The sequence below is a fragment of the Eurosta solidaginis genome, chromosome X (assembly GCF_040869045.1).
Source record: "Eurosta solidaginis isolate ZX-2024a chromosome X, ASM4086904v1, whole genome shotgun sequence".
In the NCBI taxonomy this organism is placed as follows: domain Eukaryota; kingdom Metazoa; phylum Arthropoda; class Insecta; order Diptera; family Tephritidae; genus Eurosta; species Eurosta solidaginis.
The window spans coordinates 170815257-170832890 of NC_090324.1; the positions used below are offsets into that span (position 1 = coordinate 170815257).

The window sequence follows — 17634 nt, forward strand, 5'->3', positions numbered from 1 at the left end:
GTCCACGTAACTTCTATAAATCTTTTGTGGCTCCTTGCTGTTCACGTCCTAGGACGTCCCGTAATTTGCGCCTTAGCGCCCCCCCCCCTCCCCCCGCTACCTTCAAGCAGCCCCGCTGCTCAACAAGCCACAACAAGTACCCGCTGTTGCTCGCAGCCCACGGCGCCACCTACTTACACGGCTACCTAAAATCTCCGTAGTAGAGACGGGAGCAATACCGAGCATCAGCCGGTGCCCCCGTCTTCTTCCCCCCTCTTTTCCGGCAGCAATTGTGTAGGTCAAGGGACTCTTAATCCCTTTGCACCGTTTGCCAGCACAGAATACATACGTTTGCGACATCCGCCCAATGCAGCTCCTGCCTTGGACGGTGCCACTTTCCTAGATGTTCTGGTCTCCGCGGCGACAACCCCCCGACGGGTTTCATTGCGCCATGTTGCCAGGGCGCTCGAACGTTCCGCCGACTTCATTGTCGCAGAAAACCGCAGTGTCATTAACTTTAAAAAAGGAAAGTGGGACGAATACAAATCCTTTACAGACAACCGCTTTGCTGCCCTCCCTATCTCAACTGATGCCCGCCAAGGGGAGCGTGCTTTCCGCAAGGCCATTGAATCCGCCTCGGCTCGTTTCATTCCCGCCGGTAGAATTCCCGAAATTCGTCCCCACTTCCCGTTAGAGGCCGCAAGTTTAGCGAGAGAACGTGACCTTATAAGAAAGCTCGATCCCGGCGACCTCCAAATTAGGGATATAAAACAACGCATCAGATTGCTTGTGGATGAACACAATCAGGCGAAATTGGAGGAGCACCTAAGCGGTTGTAACCTCTCTGCCGGTGTAGGTAAACTTTGGTCCACTGTAAAGACCCTATCGACTCCGTCTAGGCACAATGACAAAGTTTCCATCGCCTTTGGCGACAAAGTGCTGTCGTATGCGAAAAAATGCGCGAGCTGTTTCTGCCGACAATACAAAATGCATTCTATGGTCGACAAAAACCAGACGGAGGGCCAACAGACACGCACGTATCATAAGTTCAGCGCGTCACCAATTACCATCACCGCCAAAGAGGTTGAGGAGGCCATGGGTCATGCTAAACCATCCAAAGCAGTGGGCCCAGACGGCATAGCCATGCCGATGCTTAAAAGCCTAGGAAAAGAGGGATTCAAATACTTAGCACAAGTCTTCAACCTGTCTCTTTCCACCTTTGTCATACCCGAAAAATGGAAAATGGCCAAGGTGGACCCGCTACTAAAGCCTGGGAAACCAGCTAACATAGCAGAGTCATATCGCCAGATATCTCTCCTATCGCCAGACGCTTGAAGCCATTTTGCTCTCCTACTTCAAAGCAAATTTGCAGCTAGCCTATCATCAGCATGGCTTTAGAAGACTCCATAGCACCACCATCGTGCTAAATGCCATTAACACCCAGATAAATTGTGGTTTAAATCAGAATCCCCAACATAGAACAGCACTCGTAGCGCTAGACCTATCAAAAGCTTTTGTTACGGTCAACCATGGCACGTTACTGCAAGACTTGGAAGGGTTTACCCTTCCCCCATGTCTAAAAAGCTGGACCCCAAATTATCTGGGTGGTCGGCAGGCATCGATGCAATTCAGAAACGAAACATCAAAGCCAAGAAGAATTAAACAAGGGGTGCCACAGGGTGGTGTCCTATCCCCACTTTTGTTTAATTTTTAAATATCAAAACTACCTTCGCCACCGGAAGGAGTTACTATCGTTTCTTACGCCGATGACTACACAATAATGGCCACAGGCCCGGGCCCACAGATCGATGAGCTTTGCAACAGAATAAACGGCTACCTCCCTGATCTCTCCAGTTTTTTCGCCTCGCGAAACCTGGCATTATCCCCAAGTAAATCATCCGCGACCTTATTTACAACTTGGACGTCCCAAATGTCGACCATCTTGAACATCCACGTTGATGGCACTACGCTACCGACTGTCCTACACCCCAAAATCTTGGGTGTGACGTTTGATCAGGATCTACATTTTGGTGAGCACGCAGCCGCAATTGTTCCTAAAATCCCGAGCCATAATAAAATCTTCAAATCCCTTGCTGGCAGTACTTGGGGAAAAGACCAAGAAACGCTCGTTACCACATACAAAGCAATTGGCCAGCCGTTTGCGTGTTACGCGTCCCCTATATGGTCGCCAAGCCTAAAAACGACTCACTGGAAGAAGCTACAGGCCCGCCAAAATACTGCGCTCAGAACCGCCTCTCCAATGGCATTCAATTTAATTGAAAGCATACTTTTTATTACATCATTCTCTGTTACTGCATTAAAGTGGAAGGCATTTACCGGATTATAACAAAATTTTCATTGATTTTGAAATTACCACTATTTTTAATTCACATGACTGTAAGAAGAAGTCGTTCATGAAATCTGGGTCCAAGTTACAACCTGAGTTAATTTTCCCTCCTATACCTATGAATTTTAAATTTTTCCACAGACTTTTATTCGGCAAGTCAGTATGAAGCTTTTTGAAAATCGTCTTTTCGAAATTCTTAGTAACAATGAAGCTTTATTTCTGGCTTGGCGATAAAAATCCCAGCTAGTGTCTGTAGGATTTCCCTTCCAACGGTTGTAAAACATAACATCTCTAGTAAACCACGGCTGTTGCTTGCTTCGAACTGTTACTTCCTTGATATATATTTATTAAATAAATAAATAATTTGATTGGCAAGAAATTTCAGTTTTTCATTTATATTAGGAAACATCCATACGCTGTTCCAATTTAGAGTATTAGCTTCATACGCAAGCTCAGAAATGTTAACCGCCGCAAAGTCTCGATAATGAAAATGAGTTGGAATTGTGCAATTGAGGTCAATATTATAAGAAAGAAACAGCATGTCATGGTCCGATAGTCCTGCAAACGAAAATTGGTCATATTGAAGCACGTCGGAACTGTTGGATGTAGACATCAAGTCTAGCATGCTAGGTTTGCAGTTTGGTGAAAACCGAGTGGGAAATTTATTAACAACATCCATACCAATGGAGTTTAAGGTATCTCTTAATTTCAAAGGTCGTTGTTAAGCATGTCAATATTTAAGTCCCCACAAAGTAGAATATGTTCATACGCGTGTGAAGGTTGTGCTCATTGCGAAAACAGGGAATATAATTCAAACAATTTACTAGGGTTGTATGCGCATATAATTAGACACTTCGTAAAGCTATCTCCGAACTCCATCATTATAAATTCAACAGGATCACTTACACTTGATTTACAAATCACTTTTTGGGGAATAATATTCTTGCAATATATGGCGACGCCGCCACCTCTAGCACCAGTTTTCCTATCGTTTCTTGTTACCCTGTTACCCTGTAACCACGTAACTCATGCACACTATCGCAAATATCTTCTTTAAACCACGTCTCTGTAACGCATATCATATTAATTTTTAAGTTTTCTAAAATATAGTTCAAGTAATCAAGCTTTGGAATATTTAAGTTTCGGGCATTTATATGGCATAGCTGAAAGCCTGGGTGACTCTTGCTTACAGTATTTAACATAAACTTATCACATCCGCTGTCAGTGTTAAAACACTCATTTATGCTAACCATGATCATAAACGCACCTGGCACTGTATAATTGGCCTTCAGCAGTGGAATGACTCAAATCAGAACAAAGTGATTAAAATGGAAAAATATCATACATATTTATACATACATACATCTGTGAGAGAGAAAGATAGGTACATTGAATAAGAATTAAAAAGAAATTAAAAATTGTAAACATGTTATTATCGTATGAGTGATATATTATGAGGTGTTTCGGCGGTTCTCTTTGCCTCGCTGACAATGGCATCAATATCGCTTTTGCTGTTCACACGTATCGGCTCTTTACTCCGCTGCGCTCTTACATATACTTTGCCTCTTAAACTAAAAGCGCATGCTATTAGTTTTTGACGTTTCAGCATTGTGGCATGGTACATGACTTCTCTATTTCGTTTAGTTAAACTGTCATGTACAAAAATATTGCCATAGCTAACTTCGTCGATGCCGGAGTGTATTAACGACCTTTTCTTCGATTTGCAGAACGCAGCAAAGCTTTAAGTGACATCTGTCGTGCGCTGTGTTGAGTTTAATTAGAATTGAAGCGGGACTGGATCTGTTGTTATTGTAGTTTGCACGCATACGAAAGAATTGCCGCAACATAGGAGGTTCAATATTTATGACACGATACAGCTTTCAAAATATATCGCTGATATTTTCATCTTTGTATGCGGTATTCCTATCAAGACGATTTCAGTGGAGACCGCATTTTCCTCAAGTTTTTGAATCTCTTCACCTATATCATTAGCTGTGCGTTTTAACAAATCCAATTCCATGTATACGTTTTCCACGCCTTCCACTCTTTCTTCAATTTTTCCAATACGTTCCTTTGCATTCGCTAACTCACCGGCTATCTCGCTCATTCGCTGCATAACCCTGTCTTCCAGATTCTTCATGAACACGGTCAGCTGCTTTATGATACTTTCATCAGGCTTTTTCAACTGTTCCTCCCACATATTAATAAGCTGGTCAGTAACAATACTTTCCCCTTTCCGCTCTACAGGTCGGTTGGTGTTTTTTTTACCGGGCGATAGAGTATTATTTGTTGTTTTTAGCAACTGTTGTTGTTGTTTTCTTGTTGTCACACATCCAGACTCGAAAGGCATTGTATGTGTTTACGAAAGTGTTTTGTTAAGAATATACGGAGGATGATTAAAGCAGAAAATAAATTGTTTATATTTATATTTTAATTTTTAAATAAAGCCGGCAGAAACTATAGTGATGCAACTATCGCAGGTTGTTTTAATTTTGCATATCAGCACACTTTCAGTAAGATTAATTCACTGTATACAGCGGAAAACGATTTTTCGTCAGCGAAAATTTACACGTCTACTCAGCTTTACACGTCATTTTAGAAATTACCTACTTTCATTAATTAGAAAAAAAAACGAGGTAATTATATAAGACTCTGTGAAGTTATATAAGGCTTTCGGCCAAGGTATGGTACAGTAGCAAAGTTTTAAATCATCCGCATACATTATTGTATGGGAATGCAATAAATTATATATTAAGTCATTTATGAACAGCGTAAAGAGCAAAGGACCTAGGTGACTTCCTTGACGTACACCGGAGGGAACTGCGAACGATTCAAGAGATTACGTTTGAACAGAGCTTTTTGGGACCTGTTAGAAAGATAGCTAGTCAGCCAAATTAAAAGTGGAAAGGAAAAGCCCAATAAATTCAGCTTATGAATTAGTAGCTCTTGGTTCACGGTATCGAATGCTTTACTGAAATCAGTGTAGATGACGTCAGTTTGCTTGTTAGTTAAAAATCCTTCCATAATTATAGACGTAAACACGAGCAAGTTGGTAGTGGTTGAACTTTGACATATGAAACCGTGTTGGGATGGAGATAAAAGGAAACTGCACTGATATTGAAGTTGGCTGGTAACAATCTGTTCAAAAACTTTAGGAACAGCTGAAAGTTTAGCAATGCCCCTTTAGCTCTCGAAGTTCGACCTACTACCTTTTTTATGCAAGGGTACAATAAAAGATTGCTTCCATAGTTTCGGGAATGACACAGATCCCAGAGATAATTCAAATAATTTTAGAATACGCTCATATATATTTGCAGCGCAGTACTTAAGCACGCAACTGGGAACACCATCTGGTCCCGGGTTTCAAAGATTGAAGACTATGAAGAACAATATTACTATACATAGCAGGATTCAGAATTGTATTCGAGCTATATAAGCAATACGGGTAATGGCCGGAATGAAAACAGCTGGAGGAATAGATTGACTTAAAGAATTTTGAAAATAGTTCTGCAATGTTGACATCAGTGCTGGCTTTTTTATGTCCAAGAATAAGTGAAAAGGATACCCAGAGGTTTTTCGTTTGGAATTTACAAAACTGTAAAACTTTTTTGGATTTAAAAAAAAATTAAGCTCTACAACAGCTTCATTATTCTTTATAACAAAGCTGATTAAGATGGTGAAAGTTAGAAAGAGCAGCAAGATATTTTGAAAAGCCTGCCTCCAGATGTCTTGAATCTTTTATAAAGCCTTTATTTAATGTTATTAAGTCTAATAAGTTGCCCTGAAGACCAAGGCGGTTTATTCGCACACAAGGTGTGATGAATAGGAACACAGTTTTCAAAGAAGCCGTCAAGTGTAAAATATAGCAATTGCTGAATCGATATCAGTGCAGTCGTAGAGATCGGACCAGTCATGGGATCAATTCGTTGAGCATAATAAAGTCAGTTTTGTAGAAGCATCTGTAGCGGGGTGGTGACATTGATTGGATCATGTGAGGTTGAGTGATATCGAGTGCTATCTCAAGCGTAGGATGTAGAGGTCTTCAGGAAAGGATAATGGTGGAATTTGAGTAAGGACAGTACCCACCAAACCATCAGCAAATACTAAATCCAGCATCTTATTTCTATTATTAGGTACATTATTAATTTGTAGAAGAGATGAATACAACAGGCTTTTGAGAAAATCGTGTTCAATAGTAGGTGTTTAAAAGTTTGAATCACTTATATTAACCCAAGTAACTGTTGGCAAATTAAAATCCCCAACAATCACAAGTCGATCATTATTTCCCAACTCAGAATGCAAGTCGTGAATGGCAAAGCTATGACTAGCATACACACGCATATCCGAGCGGGGTTGTAAGAAAAGCAAACAGTTACGCGAAAGACACCAAACGAAAGTCTAACTGCTAAGAATTCGATATCAGAGACATCGTTCAACGAAATCATCGCAGATGAAAGGTTTGAATCAACAGCAATAAGAACACCTCCCGCCCTAGAGATGCGGTCACGCCGATAAACAACATATTTATTTGAGAATACCTCAGAATTGAAATTATCAGGCTTTAGCCAGGTCTCCGTAAAAGTGAAGCTATTAAGGAAAAACATAATTAGCAACGCATGTCCCGTTAGAGATGCATGTAGCCGTGACAAAAATATAGCCATACGAGGTGGCACAGCAGTTACCTGAACACCAGAAAATGGAGCTACTGTAGGAGAAGGGAAAGTTAACGCGTAGCGTTGTTATTCGAACCAGTCAGTGACGTTTGGTTGCTGGCAGACGCAACACTTGTACCCCCAGGAACCGCCAAACTATCGGATACTGTGACTGAAGGAGGTAGAGAAACAGGTGGAGGCGAAGGTAAAATTGGGGAGGCTAATGAAATTAACAGTGGTGTCATGGGGGCGATCGTAACAGAGGTACCAGTGCTAGCTGGAACGGTGTTAACATGGTCAGAAATCTCCGTAGCATCGCTAGAAAATTCGGCAATACCGTTGAGGGAATTTCTCAGCTACATTAGCCGTGAAATCTTTGGATGGCGTGTTCAGATCTGTCTGTGTAGTTGGAGGTACAGACGTATAAGGACAACTTTGCCCCAGACCCGAAGCCAAGTTGGAGTTATTGTTAGGCATGCATTTTTTACGTTTTGGTGACTCGGAAATTACTTTCAATTTTTTGAAATAAGTTTCCATCATTTTAAATCTTTCTTGCAGGTCACGAAAACCCATGAAAATATTATTTAAATCTTTCTGAGCTTGTCTCATGAAAGCACGCATGCCATTTTCTACTATGCGGCAATCATGACAGGTCCAGTTTAGCCTAAGTTTTCTGAATATCAAGTAATATGCAGCCTTGCGCAAGTACCTACTTAAAATCGACTTTCATTTTTGATACGTTCACCACCACCTTATTATTGCTCACATTTTGCACTTAGGATAGACCAAGGACGATGCTGTCGGATCATAAAAAAAAAAAAAAAATAAAACAATGTGTCCTTTATACGTCCGCGACCCTGGAAATACACATACACATACAGTACTTTGTGATCTGTCAGACGACAACATATCGTTAACGTCAACTGAAGTCTCCTGTCATCGACGTGAAGGGTTGAACTTGTATAATCTAACATGTACAAACATTTTTTATTACAGATACTGAAACTACAAATGAACATGTATAAATACCACTACTTATTCACAAGTTTTGACATAGAAACATTTTACTTAGAGGATTTTAAGCACAATTTTGTTAATATTACCTCGTATCGTTTAGTCGACGTTGGCGATGTAAGCGTTCAAAATATACTGAAAGACATGGAAAATTATTACGGAGAACATAAATTTGGAACAAACGTTGGGCGCAAATTACGTACTATAGAGGTGAGCTATCGAATTTTTTATGTAACCCCATCAAAGTAACTGCAATTTATTTTTTAGACTGAACCGGCGCTAATATACGATGCAGTTTACATATTCGCTATCGGGTTAAAGAGCTTGGAGCAATCACATGCTCTGAATATTACGAATGTATCGTGTATAGAAGAAAACCCATGGGACGGAGGCTTGAGCTTAATAAACTACATCAATTCAGTAATTCGATTAATTTTATATTTCTTATATTTTAAGCAATATCTTTTTTTTTTTGCTTATTCACCTAAAGGTGGAATGGCGTGGACTGACTGGCCCTATACAGTTCAAAGAGGGAAAACGTATTCATTTTAAACTGGATCTAGTCAGACTACGTCAACAATCAATAGTTAAAGTGGGAGAATGGTCCCCGCAAACGCGCCTTAATATAACAGAGCCATCGTTGTTTTTTGATACTGGTAGGCGGAATGTTACGTTAGTAGTCATTACAATATTGGTAAGTTTTCGGAACAGCTTAGATATATAGGATGGGGTAATGAAAAGCGCTTAGACTTTTTTCTACATTTTTGAATACATATGTAAATATCAAAAGAAAAAAATAGTTATAATAAAACTTGTGAGGACACGATTTTACGATTAATTCATAGAAACCAGGAATACAATTTTTAATATTGTATCTTATTTAACTTTTCCAGGCAGTATTTGGCAAGCGCTCCGAGTGTATTTCTGCAATATAAAGCTTGCCTTGCAGATGCCGTTCGGGGTCGGCATAAAACATGTAGGTCCCGTCCGGCCAATTTGTAGGGAAAATCAAGAGGAGCACGACGCAAATTGGAAAAGAAGCTCGGCCTAAAATCTCTTCGGAGGTTAGCGCGCCTTACATTTTAATTTTTTTTTATCTTATTTAACTACGGCCTGATAGTTTTACAATACAAATATGTAGGAGGCCATCAAAAATCATCAATAACAAACAAGTATTTTTAAAAAGAGATCAGTATATGTGCGAACGTGAGCACACACAACACCGGCACACCGTCAGGTGCAACCTTTTTTTTTTTTTTTTTTTTTTTGCGGGGAGGCAGCAACCGTGTGTCCGTGGAACTGTCGTCCACCCCGGCACCACTTTCGCATTACTTCAGGGTGGCGTTCCATATTTCTCATTTTTTAAGAGCCTACTGTTGTGCCACTGCTTCGCATGCGCATTTCTCTGCGCTCCCTCTCAGCATCCATCAGGCGTGTCATTACTATAAATGCCATTTTGCTCACTGCAGTCCAGCACTCTTTCCTGTTGCACATATGTGATACTAAATTTCTCGTGGTAGGTTCCTCCCCAAAGACTCCATGCAAGGTGAGTCTTTCATCGTGGAAACGGGGGCAGTAGAACATGACGTGTTCTGCGTTTTCTAACTCCGTGGTACACATTGGGCAATGAGGATCTTCCTCTATCCTACGCTTCCATAAATACTCTTTGAAACCGCCATGTCCACTCATTATCTGCGTGAGACGGTAGTTCAGTTCGCCTTGCTTCCGCTTATTCCATTGAGCTACGTTCCAAACTAGTGTGAAAGTCCAACGCCCTTTACTCGAGGTCTCCCACCGTTCTTGCCACTTAGCTATTGTTTGTGTCCTTGCCCTTTTCTTGTCTTCTTCAGATGGTCGCTCGATATTAGTGCTATACAGATCGGCCATTTCGCTTGCCAGTAAGTCCACTGGGATTTTCCGGGTTAGAACCAGGATCACGTCGTAGGACACCATCCGGCAAGTGCAACCTTACCATTCACTTAACACACCACACACTAACACTAACACATTCACACACATAAATTCTCAAACCAAACATATATATGCACATATAAATACATCTCACAATTTATAAACTTTTGAACGCTACAGTCGTCTTTGCGCGCAATCAGGGCTTCTTTAAATAAACAAATTAACTTTATTACAATATTTCTGTTGAACCAAGGAGGATTTTCCTGGGTTACATGAAACTTAGGTAGTGGGGGTGTGCGACTGTTGACCAGTGAGTATATACTTGCCAGCGAATATAAATATAGTGACTAAAATACAACGACGAACCGTTCACGTTATGATGATTTGCAATGATTTATTGGAAAACAAATTATGTAGGTACAACCAAAAGCATAAGTGAGATTGAGAATGAGTGCAATAGTTAATGCTTAATGTTAGGTGTGTGTGTGTGTGTATGAACATGTTTAAAAAGAGTGCGTTTAGTATAAATTGAGAGTAGTTAGCAGCTACTTAATAAGTGTTTTTAATATTTGCTATAAATGCTATTAGGGTGATCCAACATCCCGGCCCCGTTGAAGGAACCCTCTTCAAGTTACAGGTAGGATAGCTAATTTGTGTATTGGGCGGCAACAAGACCCATTAGCAGTACGGAGGTGCGCAACACGAACATGACCATCTTTACCAGGTACTGTAGATTCGACGCGACCAAGTTTCCAGCGCAAGGGTGGCAAATTGTCGTCGTGAATTAGGGCTCCAACATTGAGATTTCGTTCAGGAGTCGTCCACTTGACCCGTGAGCGAAGTTCATTAATGTAGTCTTTGGACCAACGACGCCCAAATCGTTGTTTAATTGAGGAGATCATCTCGAAATGATCCAAATTGGATAGATTTTTATGTTCCAGGCAGCGCTCAGGTAAACCACGTAGGGACTCACCAACCAAGAAGTGTCCAGCAGTAAGAGTTCCGAAATCGTTCGGGCCTGAAGACAACGGCGATAGTGGACGAGAGTTGAGTATATCTTCAATTTCAGCAGAGACAGTACTCAGCTCTTCAAATGTTAATTTGGTGTTTGCTGACGTGCGATTAAGCAAACCCTTTGCGCTTTTTACGGCTGCTTCCCAGAGCCCGCCAAAATGAGGTGACCTGGGAGGAATGAAATGAAAATTAATGAAGTCTGATGAACAAAATTTGAAAATTTCTTTTTGTATATCAGGATTAAACAGAAATTTCTTAAGCTCCTTTAGGTGATTGGCTGCTCCGACGAAATTCGTAGCGTTATCGCAATATATATCGCATGGCATTTTTCGACGACTACCCATACGTTTAAGTGCATTTAAAAATGCCTTCGTTCACAGGTCCGATACTACCTCAATATGAACTGCTTTGGTGACCAAGCACACGAATACGGCCAGATACGACTTGTTGGGTGGCTTTCCGCGAATCCGCATGTATGTGTTGATGGGTCCACAGAAGTCAATCCCACAGCGTTCAAATGGACGAGAAGGTGTGAGACGTGTAGGTGGCAGCGGTCCCATAATCGGTTGCAACAGCTTTGGTCTGTAGCGGACGCAATGAACACACGAGCGAACAATGCGGCGAGCGACGTCTCTAGCGTTGACTATCCAGAATTGGAGTCGAATTAAGGCTACCAATGCCTTGGGGCCTTCATGATAATTTTGCATATGTAAGTAGCGAACGTATTTTGTTACAAATTGCGAGTTGCTGGGTAGTAAGATTGGATGCTTTTGATCGTTCGGTAGATCTGCGCTGTCCAATCGACCACCAACCTTAATAAGTTCAAAGCCGCTTGAATTGTCTAAAAATGGTGTTAAATATTTTAAGGTGCCTTTCAATGGCAGATTTTTTCTGATCAAACGGATGTCGTTGGCGAAGTGCTGCTGTTGAATCATCCAAACGATAGAATATAATGCATGCCGCAGCTCTTGATGTACAGTTGAGAGAGAAGATGCGCACCGCAGAGCTCGAGTTTCGGAAGCGATTGTTTTTTGACTGCAGCCACACGTGACATTGATGTAAGTAAGTGAACAGCAATATTCCCATCGGCATCTTCGGTGCGCAAATACAATGCGCAACCATATGCTCGAAATGATGCGTCGCAAAAGCCGTGGAGTTGAAGGTTGCATGTGTTCGGCTGCAGGCAATAACGAGGCACCGCAAGCGTTGTTAGCAAACCGAGGGATAACAGGCATTTGTTCCAAGCTTTTTGCAGGTTTTGTGGAACGGACCCGTTCCAATCGAGATTTAAAAGCCACAATTCTTGCAATATGATTTTGGATGTGATCAGAAGTGGTGACAGAAATCCGAGTGGGTCGAAGAGTGACGATGCAAACGAAAGGATCGTACGTTTTGTAACCGCAGTATGGACTTGCTTTGGAAAGAAAGCGAATAAATACATATCACTGTGTTGAGCCCATGTTACAACAAGTGTGCTGGTGACGAAGTCTTCTGTAAAGTTGAGCTCCTTTGAAGTTTGGCATTCTCTGAAGTCTGGGTGGTTGGAGTTCCATTTGGATAAAGGAAAGTTGCCTCGCTTAAGTACAGAAATTACTTCAGTTTTTACTGTATTCAAGGCGTCAACGTCGTCAGCTCCACACAACATATCGTCCACATAGAAAGACGACTTTACCACATAAGGACCAACTGGGAACTCGTGCATGTATTTGTCTGCCAAATAGTGTAGGCTGCGCACTGCAAGGTATGGCGCTGAAGCTGTTCCATATGTGACGGTATTTAGCTTATACGTTCGGAGTTCTACATCTGGAGAAGCTCGCCAAAGAATATAATGGTATTTACGATCATTATTGTTCAAAAGTACTTGCCTATACATCTTTGTGACGTCTGCGGTTATGGCGTATCGAAACAATCGAAAACGTAGCAAAAGTATGTACAGCTCTGTTTGAATTGTTGGTCCAACTAGTAGTAAATCATTTAATGATTTTTGCGATGTCGTCTTACATGAAGCATCGAACACAACACGAAGTTTTATTGATTCGCTGCTGGGATTAAAGACACAATGATGTGGTATGAAAAAATGAGATTCATCTAGAATCGGGTTTGTAACAATGGCCATGTGGGCGAGGTTTTCGTATTCAGCCATAAATGATATGTATTGCGATCGAATCTCAGGCGATTTTAATAGCCGTCTCTCGACCGACATGAATCGACGACGCGCTGTTTCGAAAGAGTTCCCCAGACAAGTAGGACTCTCTTTGAAAGGCAGACTTACGGTTATGCGTCCAGTGACATCCTGACAAGTGTTGGCTAAAAAGTGGTCTTCGCAAATGCTGTGCTCCGGTTGAATTTGCTTGTGTGGTGCGTTGACAGCTTCGAGTTTCCAAAGCTGCTGTAATTGGTCGTCGATGGAGTCTTCGCATGACATCAAACAAGTAGATGTATTCGCTTGACGCTCTTGCAGATATCGGCCAGACACGATCCACCCGAACAACGTTTTTTGTAATGTTGGTAAATTAGCTCCTAACCGGATTTGGCAAACTGCAAGCGCTTCGAAAAATGCCTCTGTCCCAAGCAGGAGATCAATGCGGCGTGGTTTGAAGAATTCTTCGTCTGCCAAAGTTTTGTTGCGTGGAAGGTTCCATCTCGAAGTATCGATTTCAGCATCCGGTTGGTAGGCCATGTGCGTTGTAATGCCGAATTGTAGGGACAAATTAAAGTCCGATGTCCGTGACTTGACGGTTGTAGTTGTGCGTGCCTTCAGGTTTGTAAGTGAGTTTCCGATGCTACGTATTCCAACGTGGTGTTTTTCACGACCAAGACGAAGTTTTTGGGCGAAGTCGTCCGTGATGAAATTCACTGGCGAACACGAATCAAGCAAAGCCCTGCCGAGTATGTACTCACCGGTTGCGTGCTTGACTAGAACCATTGCCGTTGCTAGTATTACTTGCCCGCTTTCCGACGTTCCCATATGTGGATGTGTTGCAGCTTGCGAAGAATGTGGTTCGGCATAAGATTGAGGCCTAAAAGTAGCGTTTGTTGATTGCCAAGTTGGTGCAGCAGACTGCGAAGTATGCGTGATGCGTGTTGGTTGCTGTGTCGATGACGTGGCTTGCGATGAATTGCCATGATGTAACATCGTGTGATGGCCTTTTTTGCATATTCGACAGCGACTTTTCGATGGACATTGAGCTGCTCTATGCCCATTGCCAAGGCAGTTGATACATAAGTCATGCGTTTTCATAGTATCGAAGCGCTGATTTGAAGTCATCTCCTTGAATGTAGGGCAACCAGTGAGTCTATGTTTGGAACTGGCACAGAGAACACAATTGGAACTAGATACAGCAAATGATGATTGCTGGTTGCAATTCGTCCCACGATTATGCTTGCCAGATTCTGACTTGCGTTTGACTGACGAATCAGATGAATGCAAAAACAGGCTGTGGCGTTCTAAGACCTGCGAGAGTTTGGACCAAGTCGGAAGGGATTTGTAGTCGAGGGACTCGTTCCACTTATTGCTGTCTGCTGGTCACATTTGCCCATAACTATATAAATCAACATGGCTTGCGCAATCTCAGAGCTTGTACCCAGTGATTCCAGGGAGCTGTAGATAGCGGATGCTTTGTCTACGAGACTTCTCAACTGCTGAGCGTTAGACTTGTCTGCTGGCTGCAGCGCAAAAAGTGAGGCGATTCCTTCTAAAAATATCAAAGTCGGATTGTCGAATCGTTCTTTGAGTCTGTCTAATGCATTGGGATAATTCTCACTGGTTACTTGAAAGGCTTTCACTGTTTCTAGGGCTGAGGCTTTCAAGCAGGATAAAAGGTAGTTAAAACGCTCTATTTTTGATAGTCTAGACTCACGTGAGATAATTTGAGTGAAAGACGTTATAAAGTTCTTATACTCAGCGTAGTCTCCACTGAAGGTAGGCAGCGACAGCCTCGGGAGATTCGACGACGTAACGACATGTGCAGGTGTACCCGTATCAGTATAATTTACTGTGGTATTACTATCATCCCCAAGTCGTGCCTGTATGCTGAGCTTTACAGCCACGTAGCTGTCTTCTAAGTCGGCTCGACCGTTATCGGAAGGATCTAAATCTTCTATATCTGCTTGCATGGAAAGTGCTTGTTTGAGGTAGGACTCCAAAATCCCTAGTCGACATTGAAGTTCGGCGTGAGCCGGCTTTTCATCCGTATCTTTAATTGCCTCTACAATAGATTTTATACATGAAATATTTCGTTTAATATTGGAGCGCTTGCGTTTACATTCTTCTAGGGACATGGTGACTTACGACGTGATATACGACCTGAATGGTTGTTCAGTTGTCTGCTGGGTTGTGCTAATGTTGGTTGCGAAGACAAATGCTGCTAGTCAAGTGATGACGTAGGCAGGACAAGCGAAAATGACGAAACGAGCAGAGTAACGTCAGTTTAGACGTGGGTGTATACGCTAGCGGCGCAGCAATCAACAAAAAAATTCTTTGCAATGAACCGCAACAGCGAATAAGAATGCAAACTCAAATAATGCAAAAAGGTGGCTGTGACAAAAAATAATAATTTCATGCATACATACGATTTCTAAAGGGCAGTTGATAGCGGCAAACGGTTTACATGTACAGATGATTATTTGTATATAGCGCTGCCGATTGTCGACGGGAAATGTACAGCACAATTACGGCCGATGAACTGCTGACTGCGGGATCGGCGGTTGTTGTTGTGATGTTCGACGGTTGATAACTACCAATCTGGACTATGAAGTTACACACAAACTCCACGTTTGGGCGCCAAAATGTTGAGCCAAGGAGGATTTTCCTGGGTTAGGTACATGAAACTTAAGTAGTGGGGGTGTGCGACTGTTGACCAGTGAGTATATACTTGCCAGCGAATATAAATATAGCGAATAAAATACAACGACGAACCGTTCACGTTAAGATGATGATTTGCAATGATTTGTTGGAAAACAAATTATGTAGGTACAACCAAAAGCATAAGTGAGATTGAGAATGAGTGCAATAGTTAATGCTTAATGTTAGGTGTGTGTGTGTGTGTATGAACATGTTTACAAAGAGTGCATTTAGTATAAATTGAGAGTAGTTAGCAGCTACTTAATAAGTGTTTTTAATATTTGCTATAAATGCTATTAGGTTGATCCAACAATTTCTTCACTTTTATTATGGACTAATAGACCCGGCAGACTTTGTTTTACCTTAATTTTGGTCTACTCGTATCTGCATAACTTTTAGGAAGTTTTAATTATTACTCTCCTTCCCCTCTCTCCCCATTTTCTCTATCCTTTTATTCAGCCCTTTCTCTGCCTTTCTCTCTTTCTGGGCCTCTTTCTCCCCCTCCGCTTTTCCCACCCTTCTTTTCTCTCTACCTCCCTCTCCTTACTCGTCCACTCCATCTATCTCTATCTGTATATCTTCATCTACCTCGACCTCTTTCTCAGTTTCTTTTCTTTCTTTCCTTTCATTTCTTTTCCTTTCCTCTTCTTTACTTCCCTTTATTTTCTTCCTTTCAGAAAAGCTCACTGAACACCCTTGCAACTATTTTGATAAATGTACGCGATAATTTAAATTTTACCTACGAAAAATATTGATCACTTGTAATCATTTCGTTCGGGCTACATATTTATTTTTGTTTGAAAAAATATCACTTTTGTTATGATAAAATTAATTCGCTTTGAGCACAGCTTACACAAATTACGAACAAGTTTTAATAAGAAAATTCGTGAAAAAACACATTTAGGGCTGCCATGAAAAAATATAAAAAATCAATATTCAGTCTTTTGTCTTTACGATCAGCACACAAATTCGATTAAAAAATATATTGGAGAATTAAGTCTTCTTAATGCACAGACATTAGCATATATCTACATACAAATATACCAACAAATAGAACTTTTTTTATAATTTGTAACGAAAGAGTATTTTTCAATAGATGTATGCATCCTAACCATTTATATTGCATTAACCTGGCAACACGCAATAATATGTCCAACCGTTCACGAGATTCGCGCTTATTTCACAATTCAGCGACTTATTTTTATATTGTTACGAATTTGCTGCAAATTCCTCTTATTTGCCCTTTTGCTAGGTTCGTATCGCTAAACTGTTGAATAAATAACTCCAATATTGAATAATGGAAAAATGGCCTTTATTAAAATACTTCACAATAACACTCAAACTGTGCAACGAATAGCTTAATAACCAAACTGATAGCTCAAATGAAACTCCACTATTCAAAATAATACTGCTATTGCTCGCTAGATATCGTCTTAGTCGTAACTGCTTGACAACTCAAATCAAACTCAAACTCCTCGCCTTTACTGTCGCGCCTTTTATACTTTTTGATTTCTAATTGCATACTTCTAGGCTTTTCCATTCCAGAACTTACTAGTTAGTTTCGGCTACAAAATCGCCAGCCACAGCTACGTGCACAAATTATTGCCCTATCTTGTGACAACTCAGATAAGATATATGCATGTGTTTGTGCATTGCCGCTCCGCTGCTCGTATACGTACATATGTGTAGACGCAATAATTTATTCGTTTATGCAGATACATAATGATTGAATTATTGATGTGAATGTTTGTAGTTTACAGTCTCTCGAGTACACATAGGCGTATAAGTAAATGCATCTGTGTGTGACATCTCTCTCGGCTGCCTTATATATGTGTATACTTGATTTGATTATTGACGTAAATACTGCTTAGCAT

The 17634-nt window shown here is 41.1% G+C and overlaps 1 protein-coding gene across 1 annotated transcript in view; it reads left to right on the forward strand.

Moving 5' to 3' along the window:
- The first annotated feature begins 7953 nt into the window (after positions 1-7953).
- Positions 7954-17634, forward strand: part of LOC137235249 (glutamate receptor ionotropic, kainate 2-like) — a 650404-nt gene continuing 640723 nt past the window's right edge. Inside the window, exons 1-3 of the mRNA XM_067758330.1 lie at positions 7954-8202; positions 8260-8412; positions 8483-8686. Coding sequence (XP_067614431.1) covers positions 7990-8202; positions 8260-8412; positions 8483-8686 — 570 coding nt within the window. The 5' untranslated portion in view covers positions 7954-7989. The remainder of the gene's footprint in view (positions 8203-8259; positions 8413-8482; positions 8687-17634) is intronic.